Source organism: Andrographis paniculata, unplaced genomic scaffold, assembly GCF_009805555.1.
Source record: "Andrographis paniculata isolate CXL003 unplaced genomic scaffold, ASM980555v1 Contig82END, whole genome shotgun sequence".
NCBI lineage: Eukaryota > Viridiplantae > Streptophyta > Magnoliopsida > Lamiales > Acanthaceae > Andrographis > Andrographis paniculata.
In genome coordinates, this window is record NW_026137620.1 from 4628855 (window position 1) to 4640456 (window position 11602).

At 34.2% G+C, this 11602-nt stretch overlaps 1 protein-coding gene across 1 annotated transcript; it reads left to right on the top strand.

The window, feature by feature from the left end:
* Positions 1 to 1845: 1845 nt before the first annotated feature.
* LOC127241360 (uncharacterized) lies at positions 1846 to 4533 on the top strand. Its single transcript, XM_051260370.1, has 3 exons — positions 1846 to 1915; positions 2315 to 2455; positions 3836 to 4533. The coding sequence occupies exons 1-3, from the start codon at positions 1846 to 1848 to the stop codon at positions 4531 to 4533; spliced, it is 909 nt and encodes a 302-aa protein (XP_051116327.1).
* The last annotated feature ends 7069 nt before the right edge of the window (positions 4534 to 11602 follow it).

The window sequence follows — 11602 nt, forward strand, 5'->3', positions numbered from 1 at the left end:
GTTTTTTTTTTTCAGTAAAATAAATAAGTTGATAATTTGTCCCTCATCCGTCGATAGTGTTTGGAAGACAAACTCTTAATTAATTTTTACAAATATATTAATATAAAATAATTGATCAATTATTTATTATTTTTTTATTAAAATAAAGTTATTTAAGATATTTATATTTTTAATTATATAAAATTTAAATAATTAGATGTGTATTTATAGCCAAACATCAACTTTCGACGAAAAGAATGTTTTGTTTATAGTTTAATTTATTATAAAAAATTTCACACAATAAATAAAATATAGAGTATTTTGTGTATTTTTACTACTAAAACATAAGAGGTATACGTATTATAAAATTTACCCATAATTTAATTTCTAAATATATATTAGATAATAACTTCTAATATTAATTTATTTTATTTAGTTTTCTTTAATTTAAATATTTTGTGAAATAAATTAATATATTGTATAATAATAATTTTTATTAAGTTATTATTTAATATTAATACAATTCGTAATAACATTCTATATATTATAAAATAAAGATTATATATGACATAAAAACTTTTTTTTTCTAATAATTTTAAATTAATATTATAATTTTATCAGTATATATTATAAACTAGTATTTTTTTTTAAAATAAAATTATAGTAGTTACGATGGTGTGTTTACTTGTGAGGTTTTAGTTTTAGGTTTTGATTTTAAATAGTAAAATTTTGAATTGAAATAGTTATTTGATGTGATATAAATATGTGTTGATGTGATGTTTTAAATGTAAAATTAAATTTTAGTGTAATAAAATAAATAAAAATTGGGTGTTTGATTTGATATTTTTGGAGAAAAAAAATTAAAATTGTAAAATCAGTGTAAAACTTGACAAGTAAATACACAGTTTTGACTAAGTTTTTCTTTTAGATTTTCTAAATATTCCTTTACATATTAAAACTTATCATAATTTTTTTTAAAATTTTTTAAATATTCTTTTAAATAAAAAAAATTCAAAATATGAATATAATCTATAAATTTGAACAATATATTAGAATATAATACTTAAAATCAAATTAATTATGAAACACATACTAACAATGAAACAAATTGATTATTAAAAATAAAAAATAAAAAATATAATAGATAATTATAATATATTAATTAGAAAACACATAAAAGTAAGAATAAAAATACAGAAAAAAATAAATTTTTTATATATTACTACGACTTATCATAATTATTGTACGAATTTCTCAAATGAATATTCAAATAAAAAGACCCAAAATTTGGGCATAATATTAAAATAAAAAAAATAAAAATTATAATATAATACTTGAAATTAAATAAGTACTAAAATAATAATAATTTCTTTATATATTAAAACTTACTATAAGAATTTTTCAAATATTTGTTTAAGTAAAAAGATAAAATTTAGACATAATCTACAAAATTAAAAAAATATATTTAAATATAATATTTGAAACCAAATCAATTAAAAAAAAATAATAATGAAAATAGTTAATCATTATAAATAAAAGAACTATAATAAATAATAAATTAAATATATACAAAATAAAAAAAATTATATATTAAAATTTACTATAATTTTTTTATGAATTCCTCAAATATTCGTTCAAATCAAAAGATTCAAAATCTGAATATAAACTACTAAATTAAAAATTATATTAGAATATAATTCAGAATCAAATCAATTAAAAAAAACAAACACATATACAATAAAAATGAAAAAAAAAATGACTAGTATAAATAAAAAGAACACAATATGTAATTGTTAGACATAAGTCCAAAAGCAACTGAACGTGAAGGAGATTCACAGATAAAAGTGGAGTCAGAGCTCATTGGCCATGGAGCCGCTCAACAGCAATGGAGCATCAAGCCTCGGAGCTAAAGACGGCTGCTTCCACAGAGCCGAAGGCAACAACTTCCATTAGATTGTGGTGTTTCCACTGGGCCGAAAGCAGCAGTCTCTATGGAGTTTAGGGCAGTAACTTCTTGGACTATGGAGCCTCCATCCCGGAACAATGTTTCCATAAGGTCAAAAATTATTGTCTCCATTGGGTTGAAAATAACTACCTCAATTGGACTGTGGTGCTTCTACAAAGAAGAGGAAGGTTGCTTCCATAAGATAGAAAAGCTTCCACAGATCATGTGATAACTACTACCTCCATTGGTCCTAGGTTAATAAATTTGTACTGAACATTAGTGGAAGGCCTATGCACTTTCATACTTTATTAAAAAAGCTCAATGGAACAAGCCAACAAGAGGAAAACCGAAGATTCCGTTTAACTCGAGGTTGTTGGGGACACATCCCAGTGGACCGGCTAGGAGTACGATGGAAACAAGTCGGAGTAAGCGGCAGATCTGGTCCAGAAGCAATTGAAGAAGTTCAGAGCAAGTGGAACCTGGTCCAGAGGCAATGGAAGCGGTTGAGAGCTGATGGAATGAGGTTACCAGGTGATTAGGAGTTGATAGAAGGAGGTTACTAGGGAACTGATGAAATGAGGTTACAAGGGAACTGATAGAACGAGGTTACTAGGGAGTTGGAGGTACTCGAAGGAGGTTACCAGGCAGTTGGAGATAGTAGTGGGAGGTTACCAGGAGGTTGAGAGTGGTGGTGGAATGATTGGAACTGCCCCTTTTAGTGGGAAGAGGCGGTTATTCTATATTATGATTAAAACTAAGAAAAAACACATCACACACAGACACAAAAAGATGAACTTGCATATTTCTCTATTTTCTCTTCGTAGTCTTTAGTTTCCATTTATGCATTTTAATTCAAGTTACTTGTCTTTATGTTTCTGACATATTTTTATCGGTTTTCCAATAGATTTATTCGAATTTTAGTAGATTTTAGTTTAAATCCATCGAAATCGGTCGTTTAGGCTCGAAGCCTCGTTTAAAATCGAAGCTGTGCAGGCTTCATCGCAGGAGCCGCCCCAAATCCGACGACGGACAGGCTCTTTGGAGTACTTCTGAAACCCACATCGACAAATCGACGAACAGTCTTGGAACCTCCGAATTTTAGGATCCAACAATTGGCACACCCGACGGGACCAAAGTCGGATTTTCGAAGAGTGATATCGAGGTTGACATAGGGTTCATTTGTACCGCCTGAAGAAAGTTACGGAATAGTTGCAGAACATCCAATGTTTCAGACCTTAGGGTCGGGGCAGACAAGATCAGGCTGGAACCAACAGCCTGCAGGAAGCTGGAAGCAACAACCTGCGGAGGGCTAGAACCACCAGTCTGCGGAAGGCTAGTTCCAGCAACCTGCGGATGGCTGGAGCCAACAGCCTGTGGAAGGCTGGCAACAACCTGCGGAAGGCTGAACCACTAGTTTGCGGAAGGCTGGAACCATTAGCCTGTGGATGGCTGAAGCCAACAGCCTGCGGAGCGCTGGAGTCAACAACTTGCGGAAGGCCGGATCCCCTTGGTCGATGGAGTTTTGAAGAGCAGTGCTGAGCCTCCACAAGGGGCAAACAAAATTCCAGCATTTGGCATGATCCCGCCAGGGTGATTAAGCGGACAACCTATGTGAAATGGGCTGATACCACCATAGGGATGTCACGGTCCGAACATGGCTAATCTTTAATGGAAGGGGATCATCGAAACACAGGGGTAAGGAGGGCGGGCCGCAAAGATGCAACCGCCAACCTTCCATCAGTAGGCAGCCGGAGTGCAGTCGCTGAGACCAAATCAACGGGAGGCCAAGGCTCTAATGGACATTGATGTCATCGCAGATTGCATAAGGAGGACATTTTTAAAAAGAATGTTTGAAAAGATGCCTAGTGCCATTTTGAGCATGGAAAATTCACCTCCATACGAAAAAAGAAGCTGCAGGGGCAGAGACTCCAGATGCTGTGGAGTATCAAATCGAAAAGGAGTCTGTGGAGGCAGAGGTTCCAGAAGCCATGGAAGCTCCAAAGCTTGTGAAGACAGAGACTCCAGAGGCTGTGGAGGCTCCAGTTGAAAAGAAGTCTGCGGAGGCAGAGGTTCCAGAAGCCATGGAAGCTCCAGAGCTTGTGGAGGCAGAGACTCCAAAGACTGCGGAGGCTTTAGTTGAAAAGAAGTCTGCGGAGGCAGAGGTTCCAGAAGCCATGGAAGCTCCAGAGCTTGTGGAGGCTCCAATCGAAAAGGATTTTGCGGAAGCAGAGGTTACAGAAGTCATGGAAGCTCCAAAAATTGCGGAGGCAGAGACTCCAGGGACCGTGGAGACTCCTAATGAAAAGGAGGATGTAAGAGCAGAGGCTCCATATGAAATGGACTCTACAGAGACACAGGCTCCAGAGACCATGAGAAGTCCATACGAAAAAGAGGTTGTAGGGGAAGAGACTCCAGAGGCTATGGAGGTTCCATACAAAAAGGAGCCTGCAGGGGTAGAAGCCCTAGCAACTTCAGACGAAAAGGACTTTACGGAGGCAGAAGCTTTGGCCACAAAATTAGCAAATGGAAAGACTTATTTGTGTCCAGCATTGAAGCCGACCAAAGGGTTTATTTCTTTTCTAATACTATGTCAGCTAAAGGGCTTATGAAAGACAGGCTTAGCACCCATCCGACAAAACTTTTGGTTAAAGAATGTCTAGGACCGAAGGCACCCGCTAAAAAATCCGTATTCACAAGAGTGATATTTGATAAAGTCCCAAGTTCGAACATGGAGAAGATAAGACAAAGAATGGTCAAGAGGGAGATTAATGTCGGTGTCATCATCCCAAGTCCAAAAACCTCATGATTGGAGAAGAGAAAAGTATACAAAGAATCTAAGCCGGAGGCCATGAAGCTGCCTTAAAAAAAAGAAGCAGGCTATGAAGCCGCTTCCAGATAGAAATCAGGCCATGGAGCCGCCAAAGAAGCAGGATATGGAGCCACTTCCAGAAAGAAAGCAGGATGTGGAGTTGCTAAGGAAACAAGTTGTGAAGTAGCTTCCAGAAAGAAAACAGGTCATGGAGGCGCCAACGAAGCAAGTAGTAGATGACCTGTCGTGCGGTCAATCAAATATTTCACCTATTCCATGATCATAATTTAATGTAATACAAGGGAAGGTATCGTCTCCACAGGGATTGTGTGATTCACTCTTTTGTATTCTAATGCAGTAAATAATTGGGGGGAATTTTCTTTTATTATCTAATGAAAATAAAACAAGAAAACAATTAAATTAAGGGAGAACTAGCTATTAAGGGGATGTCTGGCTCAAGGGATGATGCAGTTATGGCACTTGTATTTTTATCATTGATTCAATAAAGTTAGTTCTTATTAAAGTATCAATAAATTGGTTATAGTTATCAACAAGCTCTGACAACCAATTTTTCCTTACAGTGCAGGTAATTAAGGTACGACCGTTAACTACCCCTAATTAAGCAAATAAACCTAGGTGCGCCCATAAGAAATATTGCCTAATTGTATTCTAATCAAGAAAAACCCAATTCAAAACAATTACTACCTAAGAGGAGCAATTAGATTTGATTGTCAAACCCTCGGGAAGGAACTATTCAACCTGGTTGTCACCTATTCAAGTACGAATACAATTACGGATATCCTACCTGAATTGACTTTAGATTATCAGACTAATTCAAATATCGGTGCAAAAATATTCAATCAATCTAACAATCACAAACGTTATTCTCAGAATTAGACAAATATTGACAATTAAAAAGAATTTTTATAAAGAAAATTAAGAATCTCCAAAACAAAAGAACCAAAGCATTATCACCCCAGATGAGAGAAAGAAATATAATAGATTATATAAATATATATTTTTATATCTGTGCAGCCAATTGAAATGTGATTCACAATGGACGATAAACTATGCAAACGTATAAATACGACTTGATATATATATTTAGCAAAACTATATAAAATTCATATAAAATTTCACAAAATTACGCCAAATTTTCATATTTTCAATACTGCGTCCGACTCTTCAAGATTTTCTAAACTCTGCACCTAACTCTTTGACCATCATTATTTAAGAATGTTTGGTTTGCTGAACACTCAAATTAGGAATTGTTACGTACAAAAAATAATAATAATAATAATGATAATGGTAGCAGAGTCTTAAAGGAGGTCGGACAAGATAAGGTCGGGCGAAGAAGGATGAGACAATCAAGCGACCACCATCCGGTCCCTTCAAACGGACGAACAACCAATAGTTCAGACGATTCATTGGTCGCCCCATCAAGTGACCAACTGACCGCCCTTTGAAGCGACTGAACTACTGTTTTGACCAAGTGACCGGCCAATCGATCAGGCAATTAACAGGTCGCTTAATTAAGTGACCAACCAACAGACCTTTTCTTCGTCCGACCTTATCTTGTCCGACCTCCGCATCTGCCATTTCATCTTTGTTCGTCCGACCTTATCTTATCCGACCTCTGCTACCATTATCATTATTATTATTATTATTATTTTTTGTACGTAACAATATTTATATTATTTTTTTTTATTTTCTCTTATTCTCTTCCTCTTTCGTAAAACTAAATCAGTCAATTTTTTTTTTTTTTTTCATAAAATATATTTATATTATCTTTTCTTTCAAGAAATAAAAAATGTAAAATATGCACCGCTAATGAACTCAAACAACATATCTATATAAAAAAAATTACAAAAAATATTCTACCATAACAAAAACTTGTGCGGCTTAGCCGCATTCACACGAGTACTAGTGTATATATATATAATGTGCATTTGTATGGCAACACGCTAGTTATTATTATTGAATGTAGCTAAATAATAGACCAATAAATTTATCCACTACCAAGAAGTTTAATTAACAGCCTCCGAAAATTGATTCAGAAGTTGAACTAATTTCGAACTTATTTGTTTTTAGCTTCGGACATTCATGTATCCCGTGACAGGTTTTTTTGGCTGTTTTGAGAAGTATTGGAAATTCCGAGTCAATTTCAAGTAGCTTCGGAATTTTTGAGACTATTTAAAATAGCTTCGAAAATTTCAAAATCAAATCCGAAGCGAAAGTATACACAAGCATGTAATAAATTTTGATAATTATTTTTAAAATTTCGAAACTATTTTGGTGTGGCCTCAAAATTTTCGAAGCAATTATTAATTATTTTTTTAAAAAAGAAATTCAAAATCTTCTCCGGCGATCTGCCGCCACCACATCCGCCGCCACCGGAGAAGGAAGAGAAAGAAGAGACATTACCTTTGTTGTCGCTGCCATCACTGCTGGAGAAGGAGTAGGAGGAAAAATGCCATTACAGCTGCCGGCCCGTTGCTGCCGTCCCTATCGAAGAGGAGTTAAAGATGCTGCTGCCGCTTCCAGTCACCGCTGGAGAAGGAGGAGGAGGAGAAGAAGACGCAGTTATAACCGCCGGCTCGCCGCTTCTGCAGCCGCTGTTGCGGTTGCCGCTGCCGAGCCCGGAGAAGGAGGAAGAGAAGGAGAAGACGCTGTTCCGCCGTCGACCCCGCCATTGCCACAGCTGCCGGAGAAGGAGGAGGAGAAGAACACATGGTTGCCGCTGCTGCCGCTGCCGGAGAAGCTGCCACTTTTGCCGCCTCTGCTGCCCTCGTTGCCGGAGAAAAGATGACGGAAGAGAATGTTGAGATATTTTAGATATCAAGTTTTAGATTTAGTTTTACCTATAGATTAAATTATTTAGATTTGAGTTTATCAAGTCTGTTTTGTGTTGCCTATATCCCCTTATTTTGACGATCAATAACACAATTTTATTATTTTTCCCCAAAATTTCTAACATGGTATCAGAGCTTATTTTTCTCATGCCATATATATAGTCTACCATCCTACGTTTCTCCGGGTACATTCAACTTGAGATGTACCCAGAGGTATTCCAATTTTGAGATTTTGCCCATAGTTTCTAGTCTTTTTGTTTCTGATTTTAATTCTGTTTTGAGTCCTGATTTTGTCTACGATTGAAGTAATCTTTGCACATCTGTTTGCGATTCGTCTGCTATGTTTCTTCAGAACCATGTTTCTGATTGCAATGAGAGTCCCGTTATTTAAGGAATTGGCTTTAAATTAGGAGTAAAATTGAGTTTGGAGTAAAATAAATAATAAACTAGATATCTCTTGATTTAGATATCTTTATCTGTAGTTTGTTAAGATACATCATATGCAAGTGTGGATTTGATAAGATATAGTGTATCTATAGTTTGTTAAGATATAGTGTATCCAGGTTAGAGTGCATATATATATATATAGAGAGAGAGGATGAGTCCAAGTCTTTACGCCGCGAGCCCCCTCCCCTTATTCTTCCTTGGAATTCTTCTTCTCCAAAACTCTTCCTTTTGGTCTATTTTCTTAACGTAAGTGAGATTAATCTTAGATAGATAATATATTATAATCCCTAGACCCCTTCTATTGATATTATTTTTCAAAATTATTGTCAAATGAGTTTGCCCTAAAAGTGTTAGGTTTTGTCAATTTCTTCTAGAAAGTTGATTATAATTTCATCTAACACTTATGCGAAGATTATTATTGGATTTTAAATTGAAAATCGTAGAATTTATGATATGGGTTTGAAACCCTAGTTTTGCCCTAACCTAGTTATGGTTTTTGGAAAAAGATTTACGATTATATTTAAATATTATGATTTTTGGAGTTAGACCATGCCTATTGTGATTGACATATTTTTTGAATGTTTATTTGGCGAAATAAAGTGAGATTATAACGAACTTGTTGGGTCTAATATCCTACTTTAGCATGATTTAATGTTGACAATTGGAATATTTTAAGTTTAAAACACTCTTTTTGAAATTTGCCTAAGAGCATGTTGAATATTTGGTCAAATTGGTAATTGAAACTACCCGTCGAGTCCGATCAACTCGTCAATTGTTTGGATGATAAGGCATAGCCTTCCACCTCTGTGCCTTGCAAACACGTGAGGGTATACTGGTATTTTAGGATAACTAGCTAACCTTGAACTAGATCCCGAATGGGTTAGGTCGAGGGATCGAGATGGCGGGTTCCCTTTTTAGGTGATTCCGAGGTGTCTGTCATTCACAATGAAAAGGGCTTTAGGCCGTCATCCGTGATGGAGGGTTGGATTGTGTACAATCCCCTCTTGGTATGTTACATTGGAGACTAGAGGGTTGTGGGCCGTATGGCGCCTCTCACAAACTAATAATATTTTGATTTACGTGTACTTTGGTTTTCGAACCCTTATGTACACATTGTGGAGTTTTCTATGAGGGTTGTGACCCTATGTTTGTTATGTGAAACTATGTGACGTGTCATACGAAGTAATAAGGTTGGAAAATCGGGTCGAGCCGGCCCTGATTAAGGTCCAGTGGAGTTTTCTTCGTGATGTGTTCATCACTATTATTTGAGAATAAAAATGAGATATAAGGGAGGCGCTAAAAGACTCGTGTGTGTGAGTTATCCTTATGTGATATGTGTCATCTTATTCAAATTATCTTCTTCAAATAATTTTGTGGCATTATCCCGTATTAATTTATCTTCTATTAATTGCGCTTACTAAACCGTTGTGTTGACCCTCTTCTTACAACCTTTTTGTAGGTGATCATGTTTCTGTTATACCTAAATGATGCATCCACGCCATATGATCCATCGGGGAAATTATAACTACTTTATCTTCTAACAGTTTTTGAAATCCCTTATTAATGTTTAAAAACTAGTGTCTTTTGAACTATTTCCAACTTATACTTTTGACTCGAACCTTATTTATTTAAATGATAAATCGGTGCGTTTTAATTTTAATCACTGTTTAGTTGTTTGTATTTATTGTTTTAGCCTTAGCGCCACAACGTAGGGCTAGTTGGTTGATGAACGAGCCTTACAGTGTGATGTGGCGGTGACGCTCCGGTATGAGCCGGCCGGGGTGTTACAAAGCAACTGTTATTTTTATTTGCATCTTTTGCGCCTCTATTCAACTTTCTTATCAAACTCAAGTGGGTTTCTGTTATACCACTTGAGTTTGAGGGGATATTGAGATATTTTAGATATTCAGTTTTAGATTTAGTAGATTTATATTTAGATTTGGTCATATTGATTAGTTAGATTTGACTTTATCAAGTCTGTTTTGTTTTGTATTGCCTATATAGAGGCCCTTATTTTGATGATAACAACACAATTTCATTATTTCCCCCAAAATTTCTAACAGAGGAGAATACATCGTTGTCGCCCCGACTCTGCCTCCATTGTTATCGCGGCCTCTGTTTTCATCGCCAAAGAGGATACGGAGCAGGAGGGAAATTAGGAGAAGAAAAATATAGGAGCAGGACAAGAAAAGAAGGGAGAATGGTTTTAACGGAAGAAATTATATTTGGGATGGAGGAAAGGGCTAGGCCGATGATATGAAAGAAGAAATGAAAGAATTGGGAACAAGGGCGCAGGCAAAATTGTATTTTATAATAATAATACATTTATAATTAAAATTATTATATTATTAAATAATTAAAAAAATAATATTAATATTAATAAAAATAATTAAGAATAATAATAATATAATATTATTTGTATATTTATATTTTAATTTTTTTAATTTTTGTTATATCATTATATTTAGTTTAAACTATTTTATTATCTAATACATCAATATTTGTATAATTTATTTATTAAATTTATTATTTTATTTTTATTGTAACAATTTAATAATTATTATTTATATAATTTTACACAATAACTAAATTATAAATATATATCTAAGTAAAATCAAAATAAAAATTAATTAATTTTGAATAAAATTTAAATTAACGGAAAGCGTGGCGGGTAAATTTAAATTATTTGATAGATTTCGAAAATTATGAGATTAATTAAATAAGTTTGAAAGTTTCGAGACTAATAAGAATTCAAAATTTTCAAGACTAATAAATGTTCCAAATTGCCGAAACTAATTTTAATTAGTTCGAAAGTTAGACTAATTAAAATAGGTTTCGGAATTTTTTAGACCAATAAAGGTTTCAAAACTTTCGAGACTAAGAAGGGTTCAAAAATTTTGAGACTAATTAAAATAGGTTCGGAAGTTTCGAGACTAATTAAAATAAGTTCGGAAGTTTCGAGACTAATAAGAGTTCAGAATTTTCGAGGCTAATTATAATATATCCGGAATTTTCGAGAATAATAAAGGTCTCGGAATTTCCAAGACTATTTGAAATAGATTCGAAAAATTGCGAGACTAATTAAAATATATTCGGAAGTTTCGATACTAATAAAAGTTCAAAAACTTTGAAACTATTTATTTTTCATTCTTTATATTATACTAAAAATCAATTTTACATTCAAAATATCACATTTACACCTATTTATATCGCATCATACAACTATTCAAATTCAAAATTTTTACTATTCAAATCACAACTCAAAATCCAAACCCTCAAACAAACACACCCTTAATATATGTTCGGAAATTTCGAAACCATTATATAAGTATAAGTTGATTCAGACTCGAGGGTTCTTTAGAATACTCCCGGGACGCAACATCGACGCGATACTCATTAGGGATACCTCATTTGATTCAGATGCAGTATTCACAAAACGAATAATTAGAGGATCAACCAAACTGGCAACAACAATCATATTTGGTTTGTTACTAGAAAAGATAAAGTTTATTGATGACAGCTTCCCATAATTTTTTTTTTTGATCAGAGACAGCTTCCCATAATTTTTTT

What these genes read in the sequence shown, in the direction of transcription:
- LOC127241360 (XM_051260370.1), top strand. Translation starts at nt 1,846, where the DNA reads ATGGAGCCGCTCAACAGCAATGGAGCATCAAGCCTCGGAGCTAAAGAC. An exon ending in CTGCTTCCACAGAGCCGAAG is followed by an intron (nt 1,916 to 2,314) that starts GCAACAACTTCC and finishes GACACATCCCAG; the next exon opens with TGGACCGGCTAGGAGTACGA. An exon ending in TGATGGAATGAGGTTACCAG is followed by an intron (nt 2,456 to 3,835) that starts GTGATTAGGAGT and finishes CGAAAAAAGAAG; the next exon opens with CTGCAGGGGCAGAGACTCCA.